The following is a 15,208-nucleotide window of genomic DNA, read 5'->3' as shown; positions in this document are numbered from 1 at the left end:
AAAGGTTTTGTAAAGATATCCGCTAATTGGTGCAAAGTATCAACAAATTCTAGAACTACATCTTCCTTAGTGACATGGTCTCTAATGAAGTGATGTCTTATTTCAATGTACTTAGTTCTAGAGTGTTGGATGGGATTTTTAGTGAGACAAATAGCACTAGTATTGTCACACTTGATAGGAATGGTACCTACTTCAATTCCATAATAAAAAAGTTGTTGTTTCATCCATAAAACTTGTGCACAACAACTACCAGCTGAAATGTATTCGGCTTCAGTGGTAGATAATGCAACACAATTTTGTTTATTTGAAAAACAAGAAATCAACATATTTCCAAGGGATTGGCAAGTACTGGAGGTGCTTTTCCTATCTAATTTGCATCCTCTATAATCCGCATCAGAAAAGGCATGCAAGCTAAAGCTAGAGTCTCTAGGATACCAAAGTCCTAAACTAGGAGTGTCCTTAAGGTATCTAAAGATTCTCTTAACAACTAGTAAATGTGATTCCTTAGGGCATGATTGAAATCTAGCACATAAGCAAACACTAAACATAATGTCTGGTCTACTTGCAGTTAAATAAAGTAGAGATCCAATCATTGACCTATATAATTTAACATCTACACATTTACCTCCTTCATCCAAGTCAAGCTTTGTAGAAGAGCTCATTGGAGTGTCATGAGGTTTCCCATTTCCAGTCCAAACTTCTTGAGCATATCTTTGACGTACTTAGCTTGATTGATGAAGATGCCATATTTTCTTTGCTTGATTTGGAGTCCCAAGAAAATGAGAGCTCCCCCATCATGCTCATTTCGAATTCGCTTTGCATTAGCTTAGAAAATTCTTGGCAAAGAACATCATTAGTAGAACCAAATATTATATCATCAACATAAATTTGAACTACTAATAAATATTTACCTTTATGCTTTAAAAACAATGTAGTGTCAACCTTCCCTTTTGAAAAACCTTTTTCAATTAAAAAATTTGACTGTCTTTCATACCAAGCTCTAGGAGCTTGTTTTAAACCATAAAGTTCTTTTGTCAATTTAAGAACATGATCCGGAAATTTTGAATCTTCAAAACCTGGAGGTTGTTCCACATACACTTCTTCTTTTATAAAACCATTTAAAAATGCACTTTTAACATCCATTTGATATAGTTTAAATTCATGAAAACATGCAAATGCTAATAATATTCTAATTGCTTCCATCCTAGCTACGGGAGCGTATGTTTCATCATAGTCTATGCCCTCTTCTTGAGTATACCCTTGAGCAACAAGTCTAGCCTTGTTTCTCACTATTTACCACTCTCATCAAGCTTATTCCTAAATACACATCTAGTACCTACAATAGATTTATTACTAGGCCTTTCAACTAATGTCCATACTTTACTTCTCTCAAATTGATTAATTCTTCTTGCATAGCCATAATCCAATGTTCATCGTTTAATGCTTCTTTAATATTCTTAGGCTCTATGCATGAAATAAATGCAACATAATTACAAATATTCTAAGAGAAGATCGAGTTGTTACCCCTTTGGATGGATCACCTATAATCTCACCATCCTTGACATAGTTGTACTCTCTTGGATAAGATACTTCCCTTTCTTCAATGGTTGGATTCTCAAGAGGATCATGAGTTACCTCATCTTTTGTTTCTTTCTTTGATGATGGTTCTTCAACGTCATGTCTAACTTCATTTGTATTTATAATACCTACATCATCATTCACACAAGAATCCTTCCTCGGAAGGGGATTATCATCGAAAACAACATGTATAGACTCTTCTACAACTAACGTTCTTTTATTAAATACTCGATAAGCTTTAGAATTTAAGGAATAACCCAGAAAAATTCCTTCATCACTTTTAGCATCAAATTTGCCAAGGTTTTCTTTACCGTTGTTCAAAACAAAACATTTACATCCAAAAGGATGAAAATAGCTAATGTTAGGCTTTTTATTTTTGAAAATTTCATATGGAGTTTTCTTTAAAATTGGCCTAATCATTACTCGATGTACAACATAACAAGCGGTATTTGTGGCTTCCGCCCAAAAATATTTTGGCAAATTACTTTCACAAAGCATGGTTTTAGCCATTTCTTCTAAAGTTCGATTTTTCCTCTCAACAACTCCATTTTGTTGAGGGGTTCTAGGTACTGAAAAATTATGGCTAATACCATTAGAATTACAAAACTCAATAAATCCAAGGTTTTCAAATTCAGTGCCATGATCACTCCTAACACTAGTTATAGAGTAACCTTTTTCATTTTGGATTATTTTTGAAAATGTGATGAAATGTTCTAATGCTTCATTTTTAGTGCTTAAAATTAGAACCCAAGTATATCTAGAATAGTCATCTACCAAGACAAATGTATATTGTTTTCCACTTAAACTAGTAGTCCTAGTTGGCCCAAAAAGATCTAGATGGATCAATTGTAATACTCTACTAGTTGATACGTCATTAATGGATTTAAAAGAAACTCGCTTTTGTTTTCATTTAGCACAAACATCACAGATTTTATCATTATCAAATTTAAGCTTGGGCAACCCTCGAATTAAATCACCTTGAAATAGCCATTGCAAAATACTCATACTAGCATGTCCCAGTCTCCTATGCCATAACCAACTATCATGTTCATCCTTAGCAACTAGGCACAAATTAGTCATATCAATAGAATCTAAATACATCATGTATATGTTTCCTATTCTATGACAAACAAGCATAATCCGATTAGATGCAATGTCAATGACTTTTAAACCATTAATATCAAACATGACATTGAATCTCTTATCACAAAATTGACTAATACTCAATAGATTATGCTTTAATCCATTCACATATAAAACATTCTTAATGGAAGAGGTATTACCAATAGTACCAATACCTTCAATGTGACCTTTTGAATCATCACCAAAAGTCACTTCTCCTCCATTTTTGGCGTTAAGCTCAATGAACCAGCTTTTGTCTCCGGTCATGTGTCTTGAGCATCCACTATCAAGGTACCATGAATTTGGATTTGTTTCACGTGCCTTGTAGCAATGCTCCTTTTCCTACAAACATAGATTAATTTCTAATTTTTGGTACCCAAATTTTTTTGGGTCCATATTCATTAGTTTCCAAAATCCTAGTCCCCTTAGGTATCCATTTGTGTAGGATATCCTTATCTTTAGTAGTAATGAGCTCTTTAAAAACCCATATACTTCTAACAATTTTTCTATTAGAGGTTCTTTGGGGACCTTTATGATTGTAGTTTTTAAAACTTTTTCTAACAAAGTTGGATTTTGAATTTTCTCCATTTTCAAAACGTTTTGTTCTAACTTTATTAAAAGAAGCTTTAAGATCATCAATTTTCTTTTGATGATCATCATTGACCTTTGAAAGTAAATTTTGCAAATCCAAAATTTTCTTTTCAAATTCTTCTAGTTTGATTTGCAAATCTTTTATTTTACTTTCAAGATCGTTGTTGGTTTTGGATATGAGTTTATTTTCATTTTTCAATTTTGAAACATCATTTTTATATTTTAAAAATAATTTCTCATAATCCGAAGCCAACCCATTATATTCCTCTAATAGCTCATCATAGGATAAATCATCAAAATCAGATGAGTTAGAGGTTACCTTAGAATCTTCTCCGAATGCCATCAAGCACAAGTTTGCTACTTCTTGTTCCTCTTCATCGCTCCATGTAGCCACATAAGCCTTGTGCTTATTCTTTGATTGACCCTTTCTTTTTAATTGTGGGCAATCATATTTGACATGCCCCGAGTTTTTGCATTAATAGCAAATGATCGGGTCCTTCTCCTTTGGTTCATTTTTTAGGCCTTTATTTCGTTTGAATTTTCTTCCTCGGTAAGGTCTCATCATTTTTATGAACCGTTTGGCAAACAATGCCATTTCCTCGTCATCTTCATCCGAATCACTCTCATCTTTTGTGGATTTGAGAGCAACTCCAATGTTTTTCTTCTTCTCCTTCTCCTTTGGTGTCTCTTGAATTTTATCAAGGTCCACCTCATCTTCAAGCATCATTTCATGAGTGAGGAGTGAACCGATTAGCTCTTCAAGAGTTAAGAACGTTAGGTCCTTAGACTCGATGATTGCCGTCTTCTTGATTGCCACGATTTTAGAAGGGAGTAGACTAACTTCCTCACAAGCTTTTCATTTAAAATGCTCTCCATATGATTTGAGACCATTGACAATCGTTGAAAATCTATCCGTCATAGCTTTGATATCTTCATTTGGTTTCATCCTGAAATTTTCATAGCTATGCATTAGAATACTAATTTTAGATTTCTTTACCTCATCGGTACCTTCATGATTGACTTGAAGTTTGTCCCATATTTCTTTGGCGGTTGTACAAGATGAAACTCTTCCGTATTCATCTGGTCCAAGAGCACAAAATATGATATGTATGGCTTTGGAGTTGAGCAGGAACATTTTTGTCTCTCCTTCACTCCACAATCTTGGATGAGTGAGAGGCTTGATGTATCCTTCTTCTATGACATTCCATGCTCCCATGTCACTTGCTTGAATGAAGTACATCATCCTATTTTTCCAATAGGCATAGTTAGCCCCATTGAAGAAAGAAGGCTTATTGACGGGCATCGAATCTAGACCGGAGTCGAAGTTTGAAGAGGCCATTGATGACTTTGATTATCGATGTAACTCTTCCCGAATCGACTCAAGAGGTGATTAAACCTTCAAATGAGTTAGGCTCTGATGCCAATTGTTGAGTTAATCGATTGATGAATATGGCCAAGAGGGGGTGAATTGGCAATTAAAATTTTGGTGGAAGCTTTTGCAGAAAATTGAAAGAAATTTGCACAGCGATATAGTATGGTTCGACTTTCTCAACCAAAGTCTACGTCCACTACCTTAGCTATCCACACTAAGGATTTTTCACAAATTCACTAATTTGTCTTTCTTTTGAGGACAAAGAGTAACCTTACAAACCCTCAAGAATTATACCCTAAATTCTTGAGAACACTCTCTCCCAAAGAGAACAATACAAATTTGCAAACTTACAAGGAAATCCTCACAAGGTAGATTGTTTGCACAATTCTATAACAAAGAAAAGAACACTCAAGAATGAATACAATTGAGCACAATAAGTGTTCTTGAAAGCAAAATGAATAATGAGTGAAAAATAGGCTTGAAATGCTTAAACTTGAGGTTTGATGCTTTCTCTTTGATTCTCTTGATTCTAGTTGCTTGATGTTTCTTGTTGTTGATCAATGGCTTCTAAGCTTGCTTAAATACACCTTAATCACTTCTGAACGTTGGGGATCATTAATGAAGTTTTTGGAGCCGTTTAAGTGTGAAAACAATTAATATTTCTGCTTGGAGAGTGAGGGGAATCGATTCCCTAAGTATAAAATTCAAATATTTCGATTGTTGAACAGTGGGGGGAATCGGTTCCCTCCGAGCATACTGAAATTCTCGGAGCCAAAACATTCAGGGGGAATCGATTCCCTCTGAGCAATCTGGAAATTTTGGCTTTGAAATGTTTCGAAATATTTTGTAAATTGTTTTGAAATTATTTTAAGACTAAAATTTAATTTTACACTTGAGTAAGGATTAAAAATGACATTGAAAGATTTGGAATAATATTTTGATATTCGAATAATTATATCGAATATACTTAGAAAATCTTTTGGAAAATCTTAAAATTCATTTAACTTAATTTGTTATATCGAAATATCAAAATGTATTCAACATGTATATATTATTTATTTCAAACATATAAAATAAAATTATTAAATAATTTAATGATAAAAAATATTATTCTATTTAAAGTTCTTGTATTTAAATAGTTATACCTGATGATATGTGTTGTTGGTATAATAATAAAGTTCTCAACAAAAATTATCTTATAATAAATTATTTAGAAATCTTGAATTTAAGTAACTGCATTATGATTCTCTCACACTATTACGTTATCAATAGAATAATAAAATTCTAAACATGTACTACATTATTATTCTCTCACACTATTATGTTACAATTCATAATTCTTACCTTATTTAAAAAAATTATTGTTTAACTCATTATGTCAATTAATTATTAATAAAAAAACTAATTTCTTATCAACTAAAATATTAACAATTAACTCATTTAATATTAATGTGTTATTTCATAAAAAAATATTAATATGGATAATATTGGAGTTGATTTTCCCTAAAAATCACCTTTTCCTTTTATATTTTCCTATCAGACACCCTATCAGGTATATTTCCTGATCTAACACCCTTTTATTACGTCACGTGTTGAAAGACGTGATCCATGCATCGTGCCTTATGCATCGTATAAAAATTAGGTGCTAGTTCTATAATTTTTTTAAAATAGTGTCTAATATGTAAATATTTTTATTAGGGTGATTTTTGTGTAAAAACGTCAATTTTTTAATTTATTTTGTGTGTGTAAAAAAACTTTATGTATTAAAATCTTTAAATATTTTTTTTCAAATGATTTTATAACTTAACAAATTTTGATTTTTGCATGAAATTACACAATACGTATAATCTAGTATAGAAAAACTTTGAGGGTAAGTAATTTAAAATATGATTAATTTTATAAAAGTTTTATAACTAGTATTTCTTTTACAAAATGATAATGATGATGATGATAACAATAAGAAATATTTTATAATTTAACAAATTATAGATTTCATATATTTTTGAAAAAATATTGATTTTTAAAATTAATTTTTTAAAAATATAAAAATATTAAAATAAACTTTAATTACAAGTGTGAGATCAAATGAATTATTATTCATTAATTATTATTTTTTAACAATAATTAATAATATTTATTCATTTGTAATAAAATTAGAATTGCGAGATCAAATAAACTTTTAATTAAAACTACAGGGTCAAATAAACTTTTAATTACAATTGTGAGATCAAATGAATTATTATTCATTCATTATTAAAAATGAATAAACATTATTAAGGGTTGTTAAAAAATAATAAATAGTAGATAATAATTCATCTGATCCCGTAATTGTAATTAAAAGTTTATTTTAATATTTTTATATTTTTAAACAATTAAATTTAAAACCAATAAAATTTTCAAAAATATATGAAATTTATTAATTTTAAATTTTAAATTATTTCTTATTGTTATCATTATCATCATCATCATCTTGTAAAAAAAATACTAGTTATAAAGCTTTTATAAAATTATTTATATTTTAAATTACTTACTTTCAAAGTTTTTATATACTAGATTATATGTATTGTGTAATTTCATGCAAAATTTAAAATTTGTCAATTTATAAAATAATTTATAAAAAAATATTTAAAATTTTAATTTAGAAAGCTTTTTTTACGAAAATTAAAAAATAAAAAAATGATGTTTTTATATAAAAATCATCCAAACAAAAATATTTACATATTAGGCATTATTTTAAAAAAATTACAAAATTAATATCTGATTTTTACACGGTGACATCCTAAGGTGTGGTGTATGGGTGTATCTTTCTATAAAATATGTTAGATCAAAAAATATATTTAAATGAGTGTCCAGAATAAAATATAAAAGAAAAATGTGTGTGTGTGTGTTTTTTTTTTAGGAAAATCACGAATATTGAAAAACTCACAAAGAGAGCAGGACTGGTACTTTGCGGTACGAAAGAGTGAAAAGGAACCTATGTAATAATTACAGCTGTTGCAATAATTGTACGGAAAATAGGGTAATTTTTGGAATTCTGAAATAGAAGTCTCCACTTGTTCCGTATCGTCATCGTTTATTCTAGGTTATATAATTTTATTCAAGTTTAATTAAAAATAAATATTTAAATTATATATTTTATTTTTAAATATTTAAAGTTTTATTTGATCAAAATAAAAATTTAGTTAAAAAACTATAGATATCTGTTTTTCAAACTTTAAATATTTACTGTTTAACAGATGTCAGATGTGATTTGAAATAAAATTTTAAATATTTATTTCTTAAATAAACCTTTTAAATATTATTGTATCTATCATAATATTTTACAATACAATAAAAAAGTAAACTACAATATAAAATCAAAACGATCAATTTCACAAAAAATAATTAAGTTTATTTTTAAATAAATTAAATAATGAAATTTATCACTTTGTTGTTTCAATTGATATAGGAAAATGGTTTTAAAATTCAGGATAAACATTTTTAAAAGAATCCATCATCTTTCCCGTAAAAGAAAATCAGTATGAGCACTAGGACTCTATGAGCATCTCTTTGCTTCCGTCCAACATTTCATATACATTATTAGCTTTATACGGTTAAAATATTAATTAAATCTTAAATCAATTACTTTTTAACTAATGAATTAGAATATTTTAACTTTTTTATTAAAAAAAATATTTCACCTGTTTTTAAAATTAAATTGGAGTGTGATATAAGTTAATATATTTTTAGATTTTTTGGGATAAAATATAGATTTAATATTAATTATATATAGAGGAGAGGGAACACAATACTGTAGTAGAGAAAGAAGAATGTTTTTAGTAATTTTAAAAACTATAACATAAGAGAATGAATTTTTTTTTTAAAAAAATACTTTCTTTTATTATTAAATTTATTAAAAAACTAATTTTAAATATTTTTTAATTATTAAGAAAATAACTTATGAAAATGATGTTGACCTTAAAACATTATTAAAACACGAGAAGAGGAATACAAAGGCTTGGAGGGAGTTAAAATTCGACAAAGGGACTAACATCCCCGCGGGACTGGGGCGCGTCAGTTACGAGAGACTCGAAGTCTCGTGTGGCGGCGAGACGGAACGGTGGTCAACGTTGTCCTCGCGGAAGCTACGACACTTGGCCTCCTTATCACCGGTCTCGCTATCAGTGATCTCAACGTCCGTATTGTTCTTCCCCTTATTTGCTTTTAGAAACTGCAATTTTCTTAGATCTCCTCGATTCAAAATTCGTTAGCGTAATTGTTTCAGATTTTTTTTTAAATATATATTTTTGGTGAACGTTATTAATTTTTTCCTTTTTAAATGTTAAATGTTAAAAACTTATTTCTGATTTTATAATACTTTTATAATTTTTATATTATTTTATTATAATTTATATTTGTTTCACCTATTATTTTCAGTAACTATTCATTTACAATCTTGGATTGCATATTTGCATGCATTGTAAAAGCAAGAACCAACAGTAAGAATTAGAAAAAAGAGATGATTATTGAATTTTAATTAATAGAATATAAAAATAAATGGCAGATTTAATTATGTCAGATTCTTGTCTCTATTGAGCAAACAAAGGTTAGATGAAGCGAACTTTTCCAATCTGTTTCGGCAACACCCCATGTTCTAGTTTCTTATTCAGATAACCTTATCACTTTTTTATTACTATTTTCTTCATTTAATTAATTATTTGTAAACATTTCTGGCATAGTCTTCCTGCTCACCTGATCTGGTATCTTTCTACCAATCATAGTTCCATTGCAACCCATTGTGTTCTTTCACTTAGTTTTTGACTCCTTTTCTTTTGATTTCCAGCTCAGCTTGATTTAGATCTGGTCTTTTTCAGTTAGCCAAGAAAGTTTCTTTTCCAAGGGAAAATTTCAGGCTGGGTTTTTTGCTGCTTTGGGGGGTTCTCAAGGGGAAAACTCAAATACCCAGATTGGATCCTTGAGGTAAATTGCTATTTCTTACTCCAACAGGGGAATGCATGTTGTTGAAGTTGCTTGCTGACATATAAACCTCGCTGTTTGTCTTATTACATTTTGTAGATGAATTACTTCCTATTCGTCTAAGGCTTGAGGAAAAAGGGAAAATCTTTGTGACTCGTTTCTTTTATTAGCTTGGGTTTGTTCATGCTATTCTTCATAACATAAGAGAGAGATAGAGAAACATAAGAGAGAGATAGAGAACAAGGGGTTTAATTTCTTGAGGGAGTGTGGTAATGGGGAAGGTCCAAGGCTGGCAGTTATTGTCTTTGCTCCTCCTTCTTGTACTATCTGCAGTTTTTAGAAGTGGAGAAGCTCAGGTGAAGTCTTTTCTGATAAATTGTGGTACAGATTCTAGTTTGAATGTGGATGGTAGAAAATGGGTTGGTGATTTGACTCCTGATAACAATCTCACCCTTAGTTCTCCTGGTGTTGTTTCCTCTACTTCTACACTAAGTGGTGATTCAATCTTTGCGACACTCTATAAATCTGCCCGACTTTTCAGTGATGACCTGAACTACACGTTTAATGGCATTCTAGGGAACTATTTCTTGAGACTTCATTTCTGTCCTTTTTCCTTTGAGGATCACAACGTAAATGAATCTTCTTTCGATGTTGTGGCAAATGGTCTGAAACTCTTGGCACAGTTCAATGTTGTTGGCGAGATTGCACACAAGAATTTGTACCTCCAAAGTCCAGGAAGCAATTCCAGCTTCTTCTCTTTGGTTAAAGAGTATATTTTACCTGTCAATTCAAATACACTTGTGATCGAGTTCACCCCAAAAAAAGGATCATTTGGTTTCATTAATGCCATAGAGATTATCCCTTTGACCAATAAACTTTTTGCAGATTCAGTCAGTAAAGTGGGTGGAAAAGATGCAAATCTGAATCTAAGTGGAAGGGGAATTGAAACTATGTATAGGTTGAATGTCGGGGTCCGGAGATTAATCCGACTGAGGATTCCAATTATTGGAGAGCGTGGGAAGTGGATTCTGGCTTTATGATCACAGCAAATGCAGGTTCCGAAATGCATAACAGTTCTAATGTTACCTATGCTTCTGCAAATGATTCTTCAGTGGCTCCTCTTCTTGTGTATGAAACAGCAAGAAGCATGTCTAACAACCAAGTCTTGGAGAAAAGATTCAATATGTCATGGAGGTTTGAAGTGGATCCTGGTTTTGATTACTTAATACGGTTACACTTCTGCGAGCTGGTTTTTGATAAGCCAAACCTGAGGATTTTCAGAATCTACATAAATAACCGGACTGCAGCAAATAATTATGACCTTTTTGTGAAGGCAGGTGGAATGAATAAAGCTTATCATCAGGATTACTTTGATGCAGTTTCTTCACAAATCAATACCCTCTGGATTCAACTCGGCCCTGACACAGCAGCTGGTGCTTCAGGCACTGATGCTCTCTTGAATGGGCTGGAGATTTTCAAGCTTAGTCGAAATGGAAACCTTGCGCATGTGCAGAGATATGATTCAACTGGGAGTTCAAATCATCCTTCAAAGTTCTGGGTTCTCTGGGTGGGAATTGCTGCTGGTGTAGCCAGTGTTGTCATTCTTGCAGTTGCTGTTATCCGTATAATATATTTCTGCAAAAAACAAGGAAAAGAATCAGGTGACACAAAAAACAACACTCCTGGGTGGCGACCATTATTCCTTCATGGTTCTGTTTTAAATAGCTCTTCTAATGCCAAGCGATCATCTAGATTTCTAACCCAAATGGATCTATGACCTCCACTGGTGTTGGCAAGCAATTTACACTTGCTGAGATTCGGGCAGCAACTAATAATTTTGATGAAAGTTTAGTGATTGGCGTAGGGGGCTTTGGCAAGGTATTTAAAGGGGAGGTCGAAGATGGCACTCTTGCAGCCATAAAGCGGGCAAATCCACAATCCGAGCAAGGGCTTGCTGAATTTCATACTGAGATTGAGATGCTCTCAAAGCTTAGACATAGGCACTTGGTCTCCATGATTGGATTCTGTGACGAACAAAATGAGATGATCTTGGTCTATGAATACATGGCAAATGGAACTCTTAGAAGTCATCTGTTTGGAAGTGATGTCCCACCGTTGACTTGGAAGCAGCGATTAGAAGCATGCATTGGTGCTGCCCGTGGACTGCACTACCTTCACACAGGAGCAGAGCGGGGAATTATTCACAGGGATGTTAAACAACCAACATTTTGTTGGATGAAAATTTTGTGGCTAAAATGTCAGATTTTGGGCTGTCAAAAACTGGTCCTTCTATGGAGCATACTCATGTTAGTACTGCAGTGAAGGGGAGCTTTGGATACCTCGACCCTGAGTATTTTCGCAGGCAGCAGTTGACTGAGAAATCTGATGTCTACTCTTTTGGTGTGGTGCTGTTCGAAGTTGTTTGTGCCCGTGCTGTTATAAATCCGAGCTTGCCAAAAGATCAGATAAATCTTGCAGAGTGGGCAATGAGATGGCAGAGACAAAGGTTGCTTGACACCATTATCGACCCACATCTGAAGGGAAAATATTCTCCGGAATCGATGGAGAAGTTTGGAGAGATAGCAGAAAAATGTCTTGCAGACGAGGGGAAGAACCGACCTACTATGGGGGAAGTTCTATGGCACTTGGAATACGTGTTGCAACTTCATCAAGCATGGATTGGGGCCAACCCCACGGGCAATTCGTTCTCAAGCAGTCGAGCCTTGAGGGATTTGGAAGAGAGAGAAACTGAAAATAGGCAGTTGGATGGAAACTCTTGTTTACATCCGAACCAAGAGCTATAGGTGGGTCTGAACGGTTGAAGAGCTGGTAATTGTATTCCTTTACAATATAAAACTACTAGTGGCTGAAAATTCTCTGTTTTTGTTGTATTGAACTTCAACACTTTCCTCGTGTAAGATGCTTACTAAGCATGCAGTAAAATGATTTAGTCATGGTAATGTTCAGTTTTTAAATGGCTTTACTTGTGTAACATGTGCATGCATGTTTTTGTTTTGTTTCGTGAAAATAATGTCATATATTCATATACTTGTCAAATTGTTACAAATGATCATTAAATTTATCAAATTATTATAAAATCATCTTTAAACTTACTAAAATCTATCATATTTTATAACTTAGATTTCTTTCCATATTAGGTTATGTTTTCACATATTTCTAATCAATATTTTCTAGTTGTAGTATTTTCATTAACATGGACAATCTATTAAAATGTCATGTTTATAAAAAAATTAAAATATGTTGCTAGGTGCACCAACTTAACAATTCTAATTAAAAAAAACAATTTGGGATAGAAATTCTAGAGAGAAAAATATTTTTGTTATAGAAAACAATAAGTTACAAAAAAAAAAAAAGGCACTGTAAAAACCCAACGGCTACTACTTTTTTTATTGTCATCCCATATCTCCTCCCGTAATAATCATCATCGTCTTCACACTTTCTCTTTCAATTTTCTTTCAGTTTCTCATTGTTTACCGGAATCTTTCTTCATGTTTTTTTTATCAAAGTGCAAACAGAATTCTGAGATAAAGTGACTTTCCCTCCCTAAATCACATCGCAAGAGAGAATTGAAGAGAAACTCAACAGCCTTTGTCTAAATTTATAAAGACTGTTTTCCTTTATTTAGGGTAGTAATAGTTGTAGTATTAGTATATCCATCGAAAATTCTTCTTTTCGACTGATAGAAACACTTTCTTGGACAATCTTGAAAAGGGCTTGGGATTTTGCTGAGAAAACAGAGAAACGATGTGGTCAAGCGACAAAAACTTATCAGGGAGGGGTTTCTTGACCCCACAGCCCCCTGCATGGAAGAAAACGCAGTTCACCACCGTCTTGCCATTGTCAGAGAGGAAAAGGATTTCGCCGGAAAATAATGGAGACTTTCATGTCATTCATAAAGTGCCAGCTTCCGATTCTCCTTATGGCAGGGCAAAGCACGTTCAGGTTAGTTACAAACAATTTTACGTTCCAATTTTCTTCATATTGTTTCCTTGGTATTTTCTTGATTATTGGTTCTTTTGCATGGATTAACTCCTAAAGTTTCTTGTTTTTTTTCTTCTTCCCTCGTTTCTTTCATCCCCCCATTGGCCTTATACAGGGTTTGGGTTCCTGGAAATCCGAATTGCATGTGAACTTGCTGTATTTCGTTATTAGTTTAGACTTTAGAGTTCAGTGTGAACTTACTTTACATTTATATTTTGGTTATGGATTCGCAGTTGATAGACAAGGACCCAAATAAGGCCGTTTCCATGTTCTGGGCAGCCATTAATGCTGGAGATAGTGTTGATAGTGCATTGAAAGACATGGCTGTCGTAATGAAACAACTGAATAGAACTGATGAGGCTATTGATAATGTCCTTATTGAACTCTTATTTGTCCGCCTTATTTGAAAGACATGGCTGTCGTGTTGATAGTGCATTGAAATATTTCCGCCTTATTTGTCCTCGTTATTCTCAGGAGTCTCTTGATAATGTCCTTATTGAACTCTACAAGGTACGATACCAATCTTTATCTTTAAATTAAATGTTCATTTGTTTCTATTAAAGTTTAGTTTTCATTCACCTGTTATTATTGAGTTCAGATGAGTCTAGTTTAGTTCTAGCACAGTAATGAAGCTTAGGAGCTCATGAGTAAATGCAAATCTTTTCCCTAAACATTTTTAAGAATGAAACCGTTTGCTGTTGCAGAGGTCTGGAAGAGTTGATGAAGAGATTGAAATCCTTCAGAACAAACTGAGGAACAGCGAGGAAGGAACCGTTTTCGGTGGGAAGAAGACAAAGATTGCAAGATCTCAAGGGAAGAAGATTCAAATTACTATTGAACAAGAGAAATCAAGGTTGCATTCATACTCTTTATTTGTTATTATTCTTTAATCTTATAATTTCTGTAAATTATTTCAAAAAGAAAAAAATAATTTCTGCAAATTTGTATATGTTTTAGGATACTAGGGAATCTGGCCTGGGCATATCTCCAGCAACATAATTATGGAATTGCTGAACAACATTACAGGTATGCTATTGTATGTTTATATTCCCTAAAGGTATATACATGTGTGAGTATATAAATATATTTGACATTGATTTTGTGTCATCACAGAAAAGCTCTGTCTCTGGAGTCAGATAAGAATAAGCAATGCAACCTGGCAATATGCTTGATGCACATGAATAGGATCAGTGAAGCAAAGTCACTGCTTCAAGATGTTAAAGCTTCAGCTGGAACCGAAGAGATGGATGAATCCTACTTGAAATCGTATGAACGTGCAATGGAAATGCTGGCGCAAGTAGAGTCGCAGTCAGTTAGAGCCGTCCGTGGCACAGGAACAGGATAAAGGGAAAGAAACTCGAACATCACACAGGGACAGAACTTTGAAGGAAGCTAGCGTTTTCCTTCCCAAAAATGAAGACAATATACCTTGGTGTATGGACAAGAGAAGACTGCCTCATGCAGATGAGCAAAACAGTGAATCATACCGTGGATATAATGACACAAGTTCACAGTGCACACCAATTGGACCGAAAGGTAGTACTACTCCACAAACCATGCTCACTGAGAGGTGGAGAAAAGGATTGT

At 32.7% G+C, this 15,208-nt stretch overlaps 1 protein-coding gene and 1 pseudogene across 1 annotated transcript; both read left to right on the top strand.

Moving 5' to 3' along the window:
- Positions 1-9,204: 9,204 nt before the first annotated feature.
- On the top strand, positions 9,205-12,611 carry LOC120116974 (annotated as a pseudogene).
- A 440-nt stretch (positions 12,612-13,051) lies between these two features.
- On the top strand, positions 13,052-14,972 carry LOC120116999 (protein POLLENLESS 3-like). The gene is made up of 6 exons (XM_039137356.1): positions 13,052-13,582; positions 13,855-13,988; positions 14,053-14,131; positions 14,326-14,474; positions 14,579-14,647; positions 14,735-14,972. The coding sequence occupies exons 1-6, from the start codon at positions 13,385-13,387 to the stop codon at positions 14,964-14,966; spliced, it is 861 nt and encodes a 286-aa protein (XP_038993287.1). The 5' UTR covers positions 13,052-13,384; the 3' UTR covers positions 14,967-14,972.
- The last annotated feature ends 236 nt before the right edge of the window (positions 14,973-15,208 follow it).

This window comes from Hibiscus syriacus, unplaced genomic scaffold (genome assembly GCF_006381635.1).
Source record: "Hibiscus syriacus cultivar Baekdansim isolate YM2019G1 unplaced genomic scaffold, ASM638163v2 tig00110317_pilon, whole genome shotgun sequence".
NCBI lineage: Eukaryota > Viridiplantae > Streptophyta > Magnoliopsida > Malvales > Malvaceae > Hibiscus > Hibiscus syriacus.
The sequence above is the reverse complement of the archived record's forward strand: the minus strand, read 5'-3'. Positions and strand labels throughout refer to the sequence as shown.

What these genes read in the sequence shown, in the direction of transcription:
- LOC120116999 (XM_039137356.1), top strand. Translation starts at nt 13,385, where the DNA reads ATGTGGTCAAGCGACAAAAACTTATCAGGGAGGGGTTTCTTGACCCCA. An exon ending in GCAGGGCAAAGCACGTTCAG is followed by an intron (nt 13,583 to 13,854) that starts GTTAGTTACAAA and finishes ATGGATTCGCAG; the next exon opens with TTGATAGACAAGGACCCAAA. An exon ending in AGAACTGATGAGGCTATTGA is followed by an intron (nt 13,989 to 14,052) that starts TAATGTCCTTAT and finishes TCGTGTTGATAG; the next exon opens with TGCATTGAAATATTTCCGCC.